Raw genomic sequence first — 20,702 nt, 5'->3', positions numbered from 1 at the left:
TATCCCACAGTGCAATGTGGTTGACATGACTTTCTTTTAATGGATGAGTGGGACAAAATATCCACACAATCTTTTGTGTTATGATTGAATATTTGATTGAAATTACAAGAGATATTTATATACAAGTATATACCTGCTCTCTAACTGCTCGATCTCTGAGCTTACGCTCTCTCCTCTCCTGGACTGTGGTCAGATAGTTGACTGCTGCATACTCCAAGACAGACAGGAACACAAACACAAAACTGACCCACAGGTAAATGTCCACAGCTTTGATGTAGGAGACTCTGGGCATGGAGGCATTCACCCCAGTGATGATGGTGGACATGGTGAGCACCGTGGTGATACCTTGATAAAATCAGCACATCCTGTTAAAATCTGCAGGTGCGTAACTTAACATAGGAAGCAACAGTGACGCCTGAGGCAAAAATTTTGATTTGTGATAATCTTACCTAATGAAACTCTGGCTGGAACAGCCCTGCGATCAATCCAGAACGATACCCATGACAACATAACCATAAGAGTGGCAGGGAAATAAGTCTGCAGCAGGAAGAAGAAAATGTGGCGGCGAAGAGTAAAGTTTATATACAGGCGGTTGTACCACCCTAAAGAGAGAGAGATAAAAATACAGATGGAGTCAAATATTAACCTAGTACAGGGTTTTTCAAATACAGGATTCTTTGATTAATAGAAAGTACAGCATTTATTTTAAACAGAAATTACTACATTACAACAAATCTATCAAAAGTCTTACTGACTCTAAACTTTTGAACAGTACTATATTTTAAAACAAGACAGCACAAGCTATATATATAAATATTATATATATGAATATAATTTATATAGTATATATATATATCATATCTATATATAATATATATATATCTATGTATATGTATATGTATATGTGTGTATATATATATATATATATCTGATAAACCAGTGGCACCAGTTGATTAAATGTTACTGCAAAACCAGCTCAGAGAATTAAAGCTAGTTCTGAGGAAAGCATCATATGCTTGCAGTGAGATGCCACTTGCTTTGATATTTAATGTAATACCATTCATAAACTTTTAAGTGTGACTTAAGTGTCCAAATCTGTCTTGGGGCCACACTACTTGAAATAAATCAACTTGACAAATAATCCCCCAATACCTGTGCTGCTGTAGAAAGCCAGCCGAGAGGTAGTGTGAAACTTCTGTATGAGGAACTGAGAGAGAGATATTTTGTCATCTATACTCACCGAATGGGTACGTGTTTTATTCACTCAAGACCAATTTCTCCACTTTTTTCCAAGTAAAAATACAGCATACAGTTTTAACCCAGATCTGTCTCATTTTTACCGTAGTTATGTGTAGGCGTCTAGAAAAATACTAATGGACAATTCTTCTAATCTGGTCTTCTTCATCATCACCTTCTAGAGACTATGATCCATGTTCAGGAAAAACTAACTATGGCAGAGTGGGTGAAACTATGAAGCAATGTGCAAGACGCACTTAATATAATATTAAGTATGTATATTCATTCTAAATACAAGTCACTCCATAACATTAAAAACAAAAAAAAAAAAACAAAAAAAAACTCATAACATTATCATTTTAAAATAAAAAATAAAAAAACACGCATTCAGGGACGGGCATTTATTGTGGCCTGATTTTCTAGATGCCCTTTTGTGATTAGTTTATTGTATCTAAAAACGGCTGAAGGTCTCATGTATCAAGCACAAACTGCTGTAACGTCCTGTATGTGACAAGGTGGTTGACAGACTTTCTTTTAGTCCCTGAGTGGACAAACTATCCACCAGAGATGTGTTATGAAGAAGGAGCACAAAATAATCTTAACACTTGATGTATAACGGATAGGACTGAAAGATACAAATCTGAAAATCACCCACTCGGGCAGTCTATAGATCTTTAAGACCTTTCATCATATCAGTAACTTACTCCTCACAGATGCCTTACATAATGAAACTCTTTCACGCCCTGCGATCACTTTTGTCAAACCCAAAGGGAAATAAGTTCATGGAATATCAGGCGGTTGTACTTTCAAGAGAGATATGTGGTATTCAAGTGCATTAAACCTAGTTTTAGGTAACTGAGTTTCAAGAAAGTACAGCATTTATTTAAACGAATAGTTTACCCAAATCTACAAAAATGAAAATTCTGTCATCATTTTCTCACCTTTATATGTATTATTATCATATATATTAATATACTTGTATGACTTGTAGGGCTGGGCAATATGTCCAAAAATTATCACAATATTTTTTTCATATCATACATTGATATTTATCATAAATCTTAATTTACAGTTACTAAAAAAAAAAATGCTTTCCATATGTTTGTTAAACCTTAAGAATGAATGTAACAAACTCCACAGAGTAAGACGCCTTTTAATTTAGAGCCCGCGCTTCGTGAAACATTTGAATCTCAAAGCGCGCTCCCCCGGCGCGGGCGTGGTCGCATATAGAAGATAATGAAGAGAGACGTGAAAAACCAGGACATCGCGTTGTTTTCATATGGATTACTTATCACAGAATATTTGTTTTTCAGCAGCACTTGTTTTTAGTTTTAACGTAGACATGTCAGTCTTTCTATAGATTTCTCTCATGTCTCTTCGTTGATGTATATTCACTGAGTTGCAGTTCATTTTAATAATGACTCATTTGTATCTTAAGATCAGCGCAGACAAAGGCTGCAGACAGCACTCCTTGTTGTATTATCTTTATTTTAATAAGTGCACAAAGTTTTTGTTGTTATTATGGTCTGTATAACAAAAAAAAGTCGAACCCCTTTAACAGATTCGATCGTGATGTATTGCACCTTACATCTGTACGATCAAAACTGTTAAAACAATAATCAAAAATTTAAAAAAAAAAAAAAAAAAAAAAAAATAAATAATAAAAAATAAAAAATATTCTTTGTCAATTAAAATGTAATTAAATGAAAATAAAATAATTAATTTATAATAAAAAATATTCTTTGTCAAATAAGGTGCTGCACTATAGAACTATATAAATTAAAACATGGAAAAAAAAATATGTTGGCTGTATGATATTTCTTTAAAAAATAATATCAATATTAGTATTACTTTAAGAAGTACATTTTAGCACACAATAGCAATATGTTTCTTCATAATTTCAAATTACACCAAACATTTATTTTGGGGGTTTTGAGTTTCAGTGTTTTTGATGGTAGTTTTGTGAAACGCAAGTAGTTTCTAGCAGAGTGTCCAAGCTGCTCTTTTCCATACAATGGACGTAAAACAGCAGCTTGTACATTCTGCTAAACATCTCCTTTTATGTTCCACAAAAAAGAGAAAGTCGCATGGGCTTGGAATGACAGTAGCTTTGGTAAGAAAGCTTCTGCTAAGAATAAAAATGTAAATGTGATGTAAATGTGCTTAGTAATGCTAGTCAAGAATGGTACACTAGCTCCATTTACTGAACTGACACTAAGGCCATCTCATTTTTCGCTCCGTATTTCTCTCCTCTGTTCTCTACAGTGGTGTCCATCATTTGTCGGACAACGGAAATAATCTGGGCCAGTCCCATCAATAATGACACTTTCCCTGGAGCCAGAACAGTGTCTGAAATTTGACTTTGAACTCAGCGCTAGCCCTTGATTATAGCCTGCACGCAGGTAGCTTGGCCTAATTTTTAACTCACAGCACAAAAGACACAGCAAAAACATCACAGGCCAGAAGCGTCGTTCTAATTTTAACACCGCAGCAATATGCAAATGCTTAAGCCCAGCGACATGCTTTTGTTTTCAAACCACATTTAAATGAAACCACATGCAGTAGTTGAGTTGCTTGAAGGTGAAATGTAGTAACAGCTGAACAGCTGAAAAAATATTAACTTTTTCTTACATTGTACAAAATAAACAGGAATTATAATAAATATGTATAAGTACATTTACATAAATACATTTAAACTCAATACATATATACATAACTTACAAATAATTGGAATTATAATGGCTCACTTAAAAGTCAGAAATGCCGGTGTAGATAATCTGCTTTTTTACCTCAGGCTGTAAAGAACGTGACCATCAGGGAACACTCTCAGCATGATATTTTCTGTGGTGGTGTCATGAATAAAAGATCTTTTAGAGTGGACGAAGAAGACGTCAGGAACCCAGATCTTCTTCACCAAACGCCCGTCGAAAGTCATGCTTTTATTTGTGGTGCTGGTGAAAGACAAGCGCTCATCCTTCCAGTAGTGTCTCAGGTATAATGTCATAGTGAAGTCCTATACAGATTAAGAAAAATAAAATTTTCACAGTTTTTAGTTAAAGCACAATGACGTTTAGAGGATGTTCTATCATTCTTGTTTTTTGAACTGTTTAAACGTTTGGGATAAATTTTTCAAAGAAATTAATACTTATATTCAGCAAGGATGCATTAAATTGATCAACACTGACAATGAAGACATTTATAATGTTACAAACATTTCTATTTCAAATAAATTATGTTCTTTTAAACAGTATATTTGGGATAATCTCGTGGGAACTTGACACATTTGACCCCGAAATCATAGAAAAAAAGTAATAAATTATTTTTTACATTAATAAGATAAAGCCTTTTAATGATCATTAAGATTTTGTTTGATTAGGACATTATCTTGAGGCAAAATAAACATATCTCCCTCAAAGCCTCTAACTGTGAGGTGAAAAATATTTGATTCTTATGCATGTAATGTGGAAGAAAAATATATGATTTTAAAGGAATAGTTTATCAGAAATTAAAATTCTGTCGTCATTTACACATGTTATTTACTCATGTTTTGATCAAGTCATTCTCACCTTGTTCATGCTGTTATTCCAAACCTGTATGAATGCCTTTTTCCTTGGAACACAAAATGAGACATTTGGAGACTGTGCATGTCACAAGAACTAGAACTTCTGTGCCCTTTTTGAAGTATCATAAAAGTGTTTCCCTATCTGTCAGTCACTACGAGTTATGTTGTGACAACATAGGGGGGTTTACTTGAGAGTCCCAATCCGCTCTGACTTTCAGAGAAAACGCCAATGAATTTTGGCTAGTGGATTTTGCATACCTGAGCCACTCCCCATGCATACGGGTATAAATAGGCAACAGGTGCATCCACTCATTCAGATTTTTGCTTCGGAGCTGAGTGGGTGAATGATTTCTTCTGCACAAAGCCTTTTTGTTCTGACTGGAAGAAAGAAGCTGTTCCTGGTTAGCATGACGGCACAAACAGGATTCCACTTAGCTGTCATGGCTGTCATCCGAAAAGAGCAAAGTGGGGAAATGCGCCAGGTTCCAAAACAACAGGCCAGGTGTGAAAGCAACCTAAAAGAAAAGTTTCTCATCATGGACAGCTCGCGTCTTTTTAAAGATGCCATTCCGTCCATGTTCTCTTGGTTGCAGTTGTTACCTGTCCTCTGTCGAAGGCCACAAGCGTTGCCTTCAGTGTCTGGGCATCCAACACGCTGAAGCTGCGTTCGTGGATGACTCATGCATTCATTGCAAGCGTATGAGCATGGCTTCACTGCGATCTTTCCTCTCTTTCCTCACAGGGAACGGAGCTGCACCCTCTGTTTCTACCCATCCCGGTTTCCCTGGCAGGAGCAGGGGACCACCGGGTAGAGCTCTTGGAGATCTGAAGGTCACAGTGAGAGCTTCTGAGGTCGTCCACGTGGACCTCTCACCCCTCCCGCAGTGAATTTCCCATGCAGCTCCCAAGTGATTTTGCTTGCCCAGCTCGTGACAGTCCCAGCATTTCATTCGGTGCATCATAATAATTGGGAGATGGGCTATCGTCCTTAGAGGTGCATAAAGAGCTGATGAAGTCGGGAACAGCCCCTTTTTCGGCCAGAAGCCGCTCGTCTCCCTCCTCTGTCCTCACTAAGCAGCTGGGGGTACGTAGACATTCCCCAGGTGGAGAGAGCGGTTGTGGTGCACCTGTGCCCGCAAAACGCCACCACTTGGAGGAATCATCCATGTCTCCCATCCAAAGCCTGTAAGCTGTCGGCTGCTCTCGCGGCCAAAGCTGACAGTGCTGCAGGCCAGGCCGCCTCTGCCCTGCATGCCATGGCTATCCTGCAGGTCCACCAAGCCAAGGCACTCAAACAAATGCATGAGGGTAGTTTCGACCCGGAGTTGATGAAGGAACTACGCATGGCGACAGACTTCACCCTCTGTCGTGGCCCTTACAGCCCTTACTTCATCGTGCCCAAGAAATCGGTGGCCTTCAGCCAATCCTGGATCTGCGAGTCTTGAGTCGGGCCCTTCACAAGCTTCCGTTCAAGATGTCGCCGCTCATTCAGCCCCTGGACAGACCTTGCCTTTCTACGGGCCAGGTTGACTTGAGAACAAGTGTCCCGGCATGTGGTTGTCACAATGGATGCTTCTTGTATGGGCTGGAGCACTACATGCAATGGCCAGGCAGCCTCAGGGCTCTGGACGGGGCCTCGACTGCTTTGGCACATCAACTGCCTAGAGCTGTTGGCAGTGCATCTTGCCTTACAGCAGTTCTGGCCACTGCTAGAGGACAAGCCTGTATTGGTCCACACAAACAACACTGCGGCTGTGACTTACATCAACCGGCAGGACAGTCTACGGTCACGTCGCATGTTACAGCTCGCCCGTCATCTCCTCCTCTGGAGTCATACACGGCTCAAGTTGCTGCACACCATCCGCATTCCAGGGAAGCTCAATTGTGCAGCTGATGCGCTCTCACGACAGCTCACATTCCCTGGGGGTCTGGAGTCTGGAGTCGATTTGGGGAAGCCAAGGTAGACCTGTTTGCTTCCTGCGAGTCCTCCCACTGCCAACTATACTACTCCCTGACCGAGGCCCCCTCAGAACAGACACGCTGGCACACAGCTGGCATCGGGCTCTACGCAAGTATGCATTTCCCCAAGTGAGCCTTCTCGCACAGACACTGTACAAGGTCAGGGAGGACGAGGAACAGGTCTTTCTGGTTGCGCTGTACTGGCCCACCTGGGACCTGGTTTTCAGAATTCATGGTCCTCACAACAGCCCCTCCCTGGCGCATCCCTCTGAGGTCCCTGGGAAAGCACAATCTCATTGTCAGGTTCCTGAGAGGTGCCAGAAGGTTAAATCCTCCTAGGCCATCCCTGGTGCCCTCCTGGGGTCTCTCTACCTTTAGAGGGCTCTCTTTGAGCCACTGGACACAGTTGAGCTTAAGTTCCTGTATGCTAAGACAGTGTTCCTGACCACGCTCACTTCCATCAAGAGAGTGGGGGACCTCCAAGCAGTTTTGGTGAGCAAAGAGTGTCACTGTTTTCAGGCCGGCCTACTCTCACATTGTCCTGAGACCCCCGCCTGGATACGTGCCCAAGGTTCCCACCACACCTTTTCGCAATCAGGTGGTGAACCTTTAAGCACTGCCTTCAGAGGAGGCAGATCCAGCCTTGGCATTGCTGTGTCCCGTAAGGTCGTTGTGCATATGTGTGGACCGCACCCAGAGCTTCAGAAGCTCTGAGCATCTCTTTGTCTGCTATGGAAGTCAGCAAAAAGGGAAGGCTGTCTCCAAGCAGAGGTTGGTCCACTGGATGGTGGATGCCATCGCCTTGGTGTACCAATCCCAAGGCGAGCTGTGCCCCCTGGGGGTGATGGCTCACTCCACACAGAATTCGTTGGTGTTTTTTCTGAAAGTCAAAGCGGATTAGGGATTTTAAATAAACCCCCTATGTGGTCACGACATAACGTCTCCGTTCCCTCCATCAGGGAACGAGGGTTACGTATGTAACCGAGACGTTCATATGACTTGTGTGGAATATCCCAAATCTTAAGGCCTCTGAAGACAGAAGAACATAGCGCACAAGTCATATGAACCACTTTAATGGGTATCCTTTTGAAGCTTGAAAGCTTTTGTGATCCAAGGAAGGAACTCTTTGTGTTTGCAACAACATAAATTATGGCATTAATAATATTTATAGTAATTAGAATGGGATATTCTTTGGATTACAGTAATAAGAATTGAGAGGTGGGGATATGATCAATGGTCATGAAAATAATGCCCAATGATAAAAACATTACGTAGGCTTTATTTCCTAAGCAAAATATAGTTTCTTTCGTTTGATGTCAGGGTGAAATGAGCTAGACATGTTCTTCAAAGGTTATGTGACAATACTGGAATGTACACACTGCAAAGTTTTGGGAGTGGCAACTGTTTTATTGCTGCAGCAAGTTCAAGGCCAATTTCACATCTTACATGAATTCCTTACAAGTCTCTTCTTTGCAGTTTGTTTTAAATACAAAGTCGATGTAACTCTCAATCCTCCATATGATGCCTCTCTAAATCACTCAAGCAGATCATCCCTTCTCTTTTCTTTCTTTTGGTTATATAACCATAAACATTTCAAATGGCCAGCAATTATATGGTCAATAAAAGCACCACACAGTTTCTTTGTTGCATCGCACAAAGGCTTCTACCAAAACCCAAAACATGAGAACAGAATGGCAGAATGGGTGTCACATTCTGTTAAAACAAAAGTAAAAAGAAGATCCATGATCAAAGTTTTTGACATCAGAGACGCAGCAGCTCTTTTTTAGGAATACCCTTGTGGGACTCAGTAACTGCAAAACAGCCAGTAATAAATGGGCAAAAAGCTAGAGAATTATGAAATTGAGAGTGATTCTTACAAAACTTGTCTAGAACATGTCAAAGTCATTTTTTATCAAAATCAAAAGAAATAAATTAGATATAAGAATTAATGTTTTATTATAATAAATATTTTGTTTCTTATTTTTCTTATTATAAATCTTATTTTCTTAATATTTGTCTTATAAATAAAAAAAAATAGTAATATATTTTACATCGTGGTAGTTCTTTTTTACTGGATTTGTTTTTATTGTATTTAAATCTATTTTTTTTATATTTAAATTTAATCAAAAATTTCAAAAGACATCTGGACGTATCCGAAAATTTGAGGACGAAATGTACTAAACTGTAGTGAAAATAATGTCACAATGCCAAAAATCCTAAAAATGGGCTTCATTTTTGTCAAATTAAAATTCAACCTTTAATGTGTCCTCATATGTTGTATAATTTAGAGTCAAATTGTTATGTAAAACAACACATGTGACAAGCAACTGTTTAGGATTACCTACCATGTCTACTTCTGAAATACTGTCCAAGCTTTCCACTTGTACATCAACTCCCACTGGAATAGCAGGACCTGCAAAAAAAAAAAAAAATGAATCCATTAATACAACATATACAACTGTGTTTGTCAACTGAATTACACTATCTCCTCCATCCCATTGCTATATGACCTCTTTTGTCTATGCCATGCATTAATTTTTCATAATACTCATTGTTTACTGCATTCTGACAGCTACCAGTGCAATTAGCAGGGTGTTCGCTAAGACTTCTGTGAGCATCATTAAATACGTCCTCACGGCCAGATCTGGATCTGTTTGCTTTCCACCAGATCTGTTCACAAAAGGCTTAGCATCTGCTTTGACATCTGATGGATTGTAAGCCGTCAAAGGATGGGCCTTCAACCGGAACTGCAGCTTTGATATCCTACATGGAGCTGCACTTGTAAGGTCTTTTGTAGCAAATCTAAAGCCTCGCTCTTTCCCAGGATTAGTGTAATAGGGCTATCTGTCACTCAGAAGGTAAGACATTTAGGTAAATGGGCAGTGGGTGGCCTGTACATATGGCCAGGGATCATGTAGTAACGCCAGACAGATTCAAAATGAGATTTTCAGTGCATCCCATCAGCCACTCCTAGTCCTAGTAATCCGACGAGATTATTGAAAATGGTGGATTAAACTTTGATGCTCAAAATGATACTGACACTGACTAAAACTTGCCATTATGTGTCACTTAATGTATCGCTCATAAAAACCCTTCATGAAAAGCACAAGCATTACTTTATATGCTGCAGAAAATGCATTTGAGTCCTGAAGATAAATAACTGCCAACTGTGGAGATGACTTTTACAAATTTGCTTATGTAATCCAGATTCTCATAAGTAAACTATCGCCTTGCAACACCCACTGGACCATCCTGTCAATTTCCCTGTCATGTACCATCAAGGCTTTTCATATCACACAAATAAGCCTGAATAAGGACACAGCTCCTAGGTAAAATCAATTTGTCCAAACTAATCAACCGCCCTGCTATCAGTTTGAGTCTGAAACCATTAGAATGACCTTGAGTTCAGATGTCCTATTTCTCAATAGTAGTTACCACTTGGAGGTGGGTACTTGTGTTTTTCTCATAAAAAAACAAATTTAAAGACCTCTGTGATAACTGGATATCATTAAAGGGACAGTTCATGCAAAAAAAACAAAACAAAAAAAAAACAATTTTGTTCACACAAATTGTTCCAAATCCATACGAATGTTTATCTCTCTTAAAATTAATTTTTAAAAAAATCTCCTTTTGTGTTCCACAGAAAAAAGAAAGTAAGTTTGGAACAACATGATTATGTTCCTTAAAGGGATTTCGTCATAAATAAATAAACTCTCATTGTTTACACACTCTCGTGATGTTCCAAACTCATATTACTGTTTATTGTCCTAAAATTCACTTAAAATTAAATAAAAAAGTAAAGAGAAGAAAAAAAGTAAAACGGGTTTGGAACAACATAATGATTACAATAAAATGTTCATTTAAGTTATAAAGGTATAAATGTACAGTGACAGTTAGTAAAAAAATAAATAAAAGAAACAAATAAAGAATTATTATTCATACACTCTCATGTTGTTTTAAACCCATTTGACATTTTATCTTGTTAAAATTCATTAAAAAAAATCTCCTTTTGTGTTCCACAGAAGAAAAAAAGTCATAGATGTTTAAAACAAAAGAAAGATGACGAAAAAAATTCATGAAAGCCATAGTTCGCCAATAAATAAATAAATAAATATTCAGTTTTTATCAAGTTGTTCCAAACCCATATGACTTTTTATACTTATATATATATATATATATATATATATATATATATATATATATATATATATATATATATATATATATATCATTATATATAATGACATATATCATATAGGTTTGAAATGACATAATATTGTTTATTTTAAGGTGAAGTACTTAAAATGATCAAATCATCCCTTTCCAGGGTTGATTTTATTAATAGCCCTTTTCTTTCAAAGTTCCTGAGACTATGACATTGAGCTGGTGATTGCTGGTTGATGTTTGGCCAGTGGGCGGTCTTTAAACCAGCTGTCTGCGGGGCAGGGCAGGCTGGGATTGTTGCATGTGCTAATCCATGGGTTGGCTGACCGGCCGATCAGTACAAACTTCTGCCAGATTAATCTCGTCACCAGCACCATAGCGCCTCAGTCCATAGAAGATCAAGTGATCCTCCAGATGGACCGACCCAAGTTTTTAACGGACAGATAAAAAAGTGAGAGAGGCAACAAAATGTAATGTGATTACAATAGTCCTTAGTTTTTTTATGCAGCTCGTAAGACTAACTGATCCTTTCGCCGAATGTCAGAATTCAGCCCATTTTGGCTGTACGAATAACACATAAAACGCCGCTGGCTTCGAGACATGTGGCATCCTGGCATGGAGATGTTACTTGATATCTTTTGATCTTTCATTTCATTTCGTATCTGGTTTTCAGGCGCTGCTGGCCCAGCTGGCCCAAACATTAGTATTGAAAGCAGCATTGTGCATATGCAAATCTGCAGACAGAAGTAAACAGGGATGTGTGTCATCTACAACATGATACCAATCTTTAATATGTCTAATCCTTCACATCAAGAAACACATACTGCCCTGTAATGACCCATAAACACACAGTGAGCACTATATGTTCTGTGTACATCAATGATACTCCCCTTGTGGAAGATTAGGCATAAGTTTAATGCACCATCAGATAGCCGTCTCTGAATTTAAACCAGACTGCAGTCATGCATTAGCAATTCTCTTTTGCTTCCGAAGTAAATCTCAATTATGCAGTACACAACGCACATTATACCTGCACTACCTTTTACTAATCATTGCATAGGATACTGCAACTGGTCGATGAAAGGCATGCTAAAAAGGATTGTTTAATATGATAGGATACAAGGATAGAGGCCAATGTCATTTTTCCTGGTGCAAAGTGCAGGATTTTATTCATTTATTAATAATTATTGCATATCGACTGAGCTGTGAAAAGAAATGGTTCTACAAAGCCATGGAAATACATTTGATACAGTATTATATTTTTGAGTAACATCTAAAAGCAAAACAACCCCTTGTTCTGAACCAGCCTGTTTAGTCACTGGGTAATTCACAACCTATTAAGTGTATTTTGAGAACTGTTTCTCAATTATTTTGGTTTTAATACAGTCTGGTCCATCAGGTGTTATAGAGTATTTTTGAACTGCAATGTCAGTATAGGCATATTTCACAAATGTGCTATTCATTTTTAAAGGGATAGCTCACCCAAAAATGAAAATTCTGTCATTAATTACTCACCCTCATGTCATTCCAAATCCATAAGACCTTCGTTCATCTTCAGGACACAAGTTAAGCATTTTTTGATAAAATCTGAGAGCTTTCTGACCCATAAACAGCAACGTTCAGTAGAACCACTGATGTCACATGACTATTTTAGCAATGTCCTTACTACCTTTCTGGGCCTTGAATGTAGTTGCATTGCTGTCTATGCTGCAAAAAGCGCTCAGATTTCATCAAAAATATCTTAATTTGTGTTCCTAAAATGAACAAAGGTCTTACGGGTTTGGAACGAAATGAGGGCGAGTAATTCATGACAGAATTTTAATTTTTGGGTGAACTATCCCTTTAATCCCAGAATCCTTCGAATTTACTGAAAAAAACATGACTTAATTACCTTAAAACCAATTATTACTGTTGTTAATATTATTATAAAGTATGTTATAATAGCTTGTTGCAAAATTCTACATTTTAAAATAATTTTTGAAAATTACTTAATATTGACAGAGCACGATATTTGCAGATATTCTGCAAGATATTTTTAAGAAATGACTACATGCAAAATAACCTCTTGTTCTGAACCAACCTCTTTATTTAATCACTGATATTTCATTACATTTCAGTATTTTAAAAAGGGTTTCTCAGTAATTTTGGTTTTAGTACAGTCTGGCACATATGATACAGACTTCAGTTCCAGTCCCCGGGTACCCCTGCTCTGCACATTTTGTATTTCTCTCTTATCTGACTCCCTTGATTCAGTTCATGGATCTCTCTCTTAATGAGCTGATTATCTGAATCAGGTGCCTTAAAAAAGGAAAACATACAAAAGGTGCAGAGCAGTGGTACCCCAGGACTGGAATTGAGAACCGCTGGTATAGTCATATGCACAGTCACTTCACACGTCCTTCACAACAAATCTATTGTCTCTAATAAAGGGGATAAAAAAATGAAATAATAATAATAATAATACATCTTCGTCCTTCGCCACCTCAGTGTGTTAGTGGCATTTTTTCAGTCTTTGATTTTTCATGGGCAGCTTTTAGAACCTTACTGTAGGAAGCTATTTACACCCAAAAATATCCTTTTACTTATATGACATTTACTGAAAAACGTACACACACACACACACACACACACACACACACACACACACACACACACACACACACACACACACACATATATATATATATAACATACTTTTGTTAAAGTAGCTTATTGCATAATTCTACATTTTAAAATGACTTCTTTTTTGATTGATTGCTATTTTGTGTTTTGAAAGAAAAGCAAATGAAAGTGGCATTTAACCCCTTGGTGAAAATCTATAATACTATGAGTCAATGACACTGGATGACAGTTGTGAACTCATTACATCATGTTTTGAACTAGCAGTGAGGTTTTCACCGTCAAGCAGATGCAACAATGCATCACTGTCAGAGCTGACAGATCTGTGTATGCGTCTCAGGGGTTGAATATGTTTGGGCTATTTCCATTCCCTTTGCTGTGACCCCCTGCTGAACAAAGAGCAATTCCCAAACGTACGCAGAGTCAGAGCATCCAAATGAGTGACTTTTTAGATACTCTATTCATAGGAGGAACAGCATCAAACACGGGAGTGTTTTTTTTTCTTTGCCCTATATAGGAACACATTATTAAAAAAAGAAAAGGGGGACTATATGGACTAGTAGGAGAACTTTCATTAGTTTTTAGCCTTTACTGTCATACACTTAAAGAGAAGCCTTGAGCTTCCCCTTGTATCATCCTTGAATAACATTCTAGCCATGGTAGAAAAGTCTCTTCATTAAAGAACTAGATCAAAAATGAAAATTCTGACATGATTTACTCACCTTCCAGTCATCCCAAACCCTTATGCTGGTATTTTTGTCCATAGATCACAAAAGGAAGAGTTTTTGAATGTTTAAACCATTGCAGTGACAGTTCATAGTGACCAAAAAAAGACATGAAAATAAAACCAATAAAAATAAAAAGCACCATATAAGTCTTCTGAAGCCATAAGAAGTCATTAGTCCTTAATAATCTTACATTATTGCATATCAAAAATGGCAGGTCATGTTTGTAAACAAACATTTTTCTGTTGACATGCCATTTTTGAATCTGGACGTGTTTGTATCATATTACTATGACAAAATGACTATGACTATCACTGAAATCCACTGAAAATATTACAGTATATAGATTATAAACGAAATGAGAGTGAATAAATAATGTAAATGTGCATTTTTTGTAGGGCTGCACGATTATGACAAAAATCATAATTGTCGATTATTCACTTGAACATGTAATTGCCATTAATAATTACGATTATCACAATTTACATTAAATGATGTTTATACCATTGTTTGATGCAACTGCATGCCATATTTTAATGTGAAAGTAAACAAGCTGAAAACACTCTAACTGAAAAACTTTTAGTGCTTTTCTATAGTATTAAGCCTCAAATGTCAACTATACATCGGATTGGTTTCTTCTTTAAATTAAAAAAAAAAAAATAATATATATATATATATATATATATATATATATATATATATAATATATATATATATATATATATATATATATATATATATATATATAAATGGTATATATATATATATATATATATATATATAAATGGTATTATAATGTTATAATAAAACAAAAATTAAAATAATGGGAAAAACCCTTACGATAACATGTAGAAAGAAAAAAATGCACCTTAAGCACGCAGAATAATTGCTGCTTTGAACGATTACGTAATTGTGGCATTCATAATTGTAATCACGATTAGAAATTCGATTAATTGTGCAACCCTAATTTTTTGGATAAATTATTCCTATTTTATATTCTCATCTTCCCAGAGGATCAGTCTGCACACACATCCAGCTGTTTCTATGTGATCTGATTGACTGTTAACTCTCCTAACAGTGACAATCTTATTAAAACTTCTGTAAAAAGCTTGAGTAAAGTGTACAAGGCTCCATCTGCCGAGCTAAAAGCTTAAAAAATGTCTCAATGCAATTGATCTGAACAAGTTTAATAAGATACTGCTTTGTAAAAGAAATATGTGAAATCAAGGTTTTTCAAGGCACGCTGACTTATTTCTAGAAAAAAAAAACTTCCATTATTATTCTTAACATGAAATAACAGACCAATTATATTATCACCTTAGCAATTCAAGTAGAATATTTACATGAAAAATAAGCATGAATTTCAGAAAGTAATTGGTTTCTGTCCCTTTGCCTCAATGACAGCTCTTGAACTGCACAAAACCTGATGATTATATTCTCCACTTGTGCCTCAATGGAAGCAAAAACTTATGACTATCTGTACAGAGAATCACATGATCAATAACAAAAAAAAAATTGACTGTCTTTGATTAGTGATCTATAAATAGTTTTCAGTTTCAGAATCATAAAACTTTACATTTCCGGTTTTAAATAAAAACTGATTTGGTTTCAGACTTTCTAGAATTTCATATTTAATGAATTTTAAATTCTATGTAAAATAATTGTTTGGAGAATATGCTACACAATGCAGTCAACTTTTTGGCTTAAAGGGGTCATATGATGTGATTTCAAGTTTTCCTTTCTCTTTGGAGTGTTACAAGCTGTTCGTGAATAGATAAGATCCCTAAAGTCTCAAACCCAAAGAGATATTCTTTATAAAAGTTAAGACCTGTCCACACCCTCCTAAAATGCCTTGTTTAAACACGCCCCCACATGTCTACATCATGATGTGGAAAGATTTGCAAAATGCTGCCCAAATGTTCATGCAAAGAACGAAGGCGTAACTTTTTTGCAGCTGCCACCGCCGCCATGTTCTGAAGATGCTGTGTTTTTCGTTGTGAAAGCGAAAATACTTTCTTTGGCCTTCCAAAAGAGGACACGACTAGAAATCAGTGGTTAAGTCATATTTACAACACTGTTCCAGAACAGTTCAACCCAAATATTCAGATGTATGCAGTGCATTTTATGGAGGACTGTTTCCTGATCCTGGGAGAGAAGACTACAATGCCAGCTGTTCATACACACAGTCTGTAAGTACATTTTCATATGTAAAGGATTTGCCACTGATGATTCAAACACGAGTAATGAGTAGTGTAGAGTAGCACTTGTTGTTTGTCATTTCTCTGATCACAAATGCAGACATGGTTTTATGTTTTCCTGGCGCGATGCAACAAATGCCTCGTTTATGATGGGTTTTAATGTCTCGTCGCTCCGGTCAGGACACACGGCATCACAGTATGTTAAGGGGCGTAACATTTCCGTCACACGCTTGAGGTATTCAGCCAATCACAACGCACTGGATAGCTGGCCAATCAGAACACACCTCGCTTTTCAGACCAATGAGCTTTGTAAAAATCAACACGTTTCAGAAGGCGGGGCATAGAGGAGAAACAATAATGTACAGTTTGTGGAAAATAATGTGTTTTTTGAATCTTAAACCACATAAACATTTCATTACTCCAAATACACAAAATAATGTTCTTTTTAGCAACATCATATGACCCCTTTAATATCAAATAATAATGGCTAAATTCACCTGCCTATTAAAATGCACATTAAAAACTCCAATTTTCAAAACCATATGAACTCCAGTAAAAATGAAATCCCAGTCTTAATTACCGGCCACAGCAGTGCTTAATAGTGAGGCTGTTTACCCCTCTAGAGGGAGCCAATGTAGATTTAATGCCTGCTGGAAAAATAACTGACCTGAATGTTCTCATACTGTGCATACTAAATATGTGCAATCTGTACATGAGATCAAAACAATGCAACTAAAAAAATTGTGGATTAGGTAACTAATGGAGTGAAGACATCATAATAGCACTTTATAAGCTCTGTCAACAGGACTTATGTCTTTTTTTAGACTCAAGCTAAGAATATGTGCCTTATTTTTGTCTAATCTTCAGAGGGTGTTAACATTAAACCTTTAACATTACACATACTATACATGATGTTTTTGAAGAGTTTTAAAAAAATAGGCTCCCGAGTGAGGTTGTGGCTTATAAATTAAGGCAAAAAAAAAAAAAATTACATTTACAACACAGAAGTATGATGAACTAACCTCCAAACGCGGGCCTCATGGTGAAGTCATGGTCGTCCACTTTCAACAACTGCTCTGTTTTCAGTCGCCGTGATTTTGTCACATCCGGTGGCTTCTTTGCCAGGGAGCTGCGGGTTTCAAATTCCCAAAAATCTCAGATCAGCCTCTTATATCACAAATTTAGACAATGTGCACTATTGCTATGTGGAATCTACCAGAGGTTACATGAACAATTCAGCCTGAACCCTCAAAGTCAATGGCGTTTACATAATTTCTGTGAAAATGCAGCCGCAAAAGTGTAATGATGGATTAAGATTATGCACTACGCTTGTATCAACAAATTGTTAAGGCAGCGGTAAACTAGCCGCAGCAGCCGGATCTGTTTCAAATTACAGGAGATCTAATCGACGGACGATCAGATGACTCCCGAACACTGGATTCATGAACTGTGATTGTTCTAGTCAAACAATGCATATAATTAACTCTTTATGTGACAACATAATCACTGACAGTGACTCAAAAAGTATCCAGTTAGAAGTAGACTGCCTTGTTCCTCTCAGCTTCTTGCCATTTGTAATTTATTTCCTGTTGTGAATATGAGACAGAAGGGAGCTTGCCATGACTGGCACTGTCTGCAGCGATACTGCTGGTGTTTTTAATGCAAATTTGTACTCTAACAACATGTTAATTCTGCAGATTGCATGTTTGTTTTAATTTTACAGACCCATGGAGCTGGACCCTTGTCAGCTGTTTGTCAGGACAGCTTTGTGCCAACATACTGTCCTTGGCAGATGGGCAAAATGTGCCTGTGACACGTGGCTGTTTGTCTGAGTAAGAAGCACCAGTTCGAGCACGCCAGTGATACATGTTCGGTTCAGTGGCGGTATCATCTGTCTGGGTCACGTTAATTGCGCCCCGGCCCACGGCCTCATTTATGGCACTCTGCTGTCATATAGAAATCAGGCTAATGAAGGTGGTCGAAAAATGAGTCTGCGAAAAACATCAATGAATGAATTCACACCATCACCTCAGCTCTTATGTGCAGCACTGTCATCTCTGAACACATATATCAGATGCATTATCATCAAATGTTTGTAATAAGCAACATACCGACAAAGAAATGATACATTGAAACTTTAGTTTGAAACAATTTTCACTTAGAAATTTCCAGTAAATTTCACAAATAACTACTAAGAAATGCAATTGAATTAAACATGAAATTTTAAAGTAAAAAGAATGAAATAGTATTATACTCCATAATCCTATCTACAAAAAATTATTTTTTATGGTGCATATAATACTTGACCATATGGAGAATTGGCTGATAAATGGCCACTTGATCGATTAACAGAATTGTCATACATTTTTAATGAATTTCTTGACGTTTTTTGTAATAAGTTTCCATTCAACCCTAAAATACAAATACCTTTCCCCCATAAAATTCGTATATGTGGTAAAAATGCACAGAATTATATGGATAAACTATATAACACTACTTGTTTTGTTAATAAAATTTTTTTTAATTAAAATTCAGACTTAATTGAGGCATTCCTTAATTTTCAGATGAAAAGCCCACAAGTAAAGCAAAAACTGTCACCCAGACACATGCATTTAAGGTTAATTTCTACAATTTTGTATATCTCAGTTGCTATATTTAAACTGTAATAACTGCCAATCTGCTCTGTAAATATCAGCATCGCAGACTACCCACTAAACCTTGAATTGAATTGCTGCCTTAGGTCTTTACATGCAGTGATAGAAAATCCAGTTGAACCTCAGTAGAAATCACAGTAGTTCTGTGACTAGTTAATTAGATGGAAACAAAGATGTTGCGTGTAGCCTACTTTCTGACATACATCTTCAATCATCTTCAAGTTGATAACTGCTATTCATCATCACCACAATAGTCATCAACATCAGCATTTTTTCATAATCTTTTGTGAATCCACATTATCAGCAGCATGACATGTCAATCCAAGTTCAGCTGTCAAAGACTGAAATGCCACTTACGTCCCATGCTTCTGAGTTTCCACAGCTCCTGTCCACCTCCTCTCTCTCGTGCCGTGTTTACTCCGGCATTCCCCAAACAAGCCCAGGAAGAGCACTAAAATCATGTACTGTCTCAGATAAGGCATTATGCAGCGCAGGTGAAAAATCTACAGGTGTGTCCTGAAATCCAGCTTAATCCATGAACGCGGCTGCTCGGGGAAGGCAGCATCTTTCCGTTCTCAGCGCAGAAACCGCTGCAGCTCGCATCTCTGGCATGCGCGATGTGTGGATGGTTTAAATATCAGGCTGCAGCCTCGCGCGGCGTTTTCTGCCTGTCATTGGTTATCAACTGCACAGCTGCTTTGACCACATGGCATCAGCGGTGGGCATATGCGCGTTTCCCACAGCTGTGTGTACGGTTTGAGGAAAAGACGGATTAAAAAAGACCCATATGACCTGAAAAAGCTCTGCATCCGAAACTATGCATGCTTTCAAATCTAATGCACGAGTGAAATGCATCCGCTAAATGCCAAAACATCCTCGACGGAATTCCACATAATTCTCGTGGGATCAATGCACTGCAGTTTGATTCACCTCCGATTTTACGGTTAATATTTTTGCTTACAGTAGCTACTATGTATTACATAAGCGTGGCATTTACCAGCCTATTTTTATTAAACTTTAAGACAATAAACCGAACTGAAACCAGTAAATTATTTAAGTTGCAATCTGCACGATACAGTAACGCAACTTTCTATCACTAACGCAGACAAAGCGAGAGTCATATTAACGTCATTTGTAGACGGCAGCGGTCTATGGAAGCCCATTTCCGCCACTGAATAAAAAATAAAAAAAGGTAATTGCGACTTTTTATCTCACAATTCTGACTTATTTTCTCATAATTGAGTGATACAAACTCACAATTCTGACTTTTTTTTCTCATAATTGAGTGATACAAACTCACAATTCTGACTTTTTTTTTCTCATAATTGAGTGATACAAACTCACAATTCTGACTTTTTTTCTCAATTGATATGATAAAAATTGTGAGACATAAAGTCGCAATTCTGAGAAATAAAGTCAGAACTGCGAGATATAAATGCACAATTTTTTCTCGCAATTGTGAGTTTATATCTCTTAGAATTTATCTCTTATGAGTTTATTTTTCTTAGCATTTCTTAGAATTGTGAGATATAAACTAATTTTATTAATTTATAGCTCACAATTGTGAGGTTTTTTTTTTTCAGTG

At 37.2% G+C, this 20,702-nt stretch overlaps 1 protein-coding gene across 1 annotated transcript in view; it reads right to left on the bottom strand.

The window, feature by feature from the left end:
• Positions 1-20,216, bottom strand: part of LOC109050044 (gamma-aminobutyric acid receptor subunit rho-2-like) — a 20,261-nt gene extending 45 nt beyond the window's left edge. Inside the window, exons 1-7 of the mRNA XM_042743102.1 lie at positions 19,475-20,216; positions 17,486-17,592; positions 9,103-9,170; positions 4,026-4,249; positions 1,153-1,235; positions 450-602; positions 1-345 (exon numbers count right to left, since the gene is read on the bottom strand). The exon at positions 1-345 is cut by the window's left edge and continues 45 nt beyond it. Coding sequence (XP_042599036.1) covers positions 116-345; positions 450-602; positions 1,153-1,235; positions 4,026-4,249; positions 9,103-9,170; positions 17,486-17,592; positions 19,475-19,599 — 990 coding nt within the window. The 5' untranslated portion in view covers positions 19,600-20,216 and the 3' untranslated portion in view covers positions 1-115. The remainder of the gene's footprint in view (positions 346-449; positions 603-1,152; positions 1,236-4,025; positions 4,250-9,102; positions 9,171-17,485; positions 17,593-19,474) is intronic.
• Positions 20,217-20,702: the final 486 nt, after the last annotated feature.

The sequence above is a fragment of the Cyprinus carpio genome, chromosome B17 (genome assembly GCF_018340385.1).
Source record: "Cyprinus carpio isolate SPL01 chromosome B17, ASM1834038v1, whole genome shotgun sequence".
Classification (NCBI taxonomy): domain Eukaryota; kingdom Metazoa; phylum Chordata; class Actinopteri; order Cypriniformes; family Cyprinidae; genus Cyprinus; species Cyprinus carpio.
This window is presented reverse-complemented; position numbering and strand designations above follow the sequence as displayed.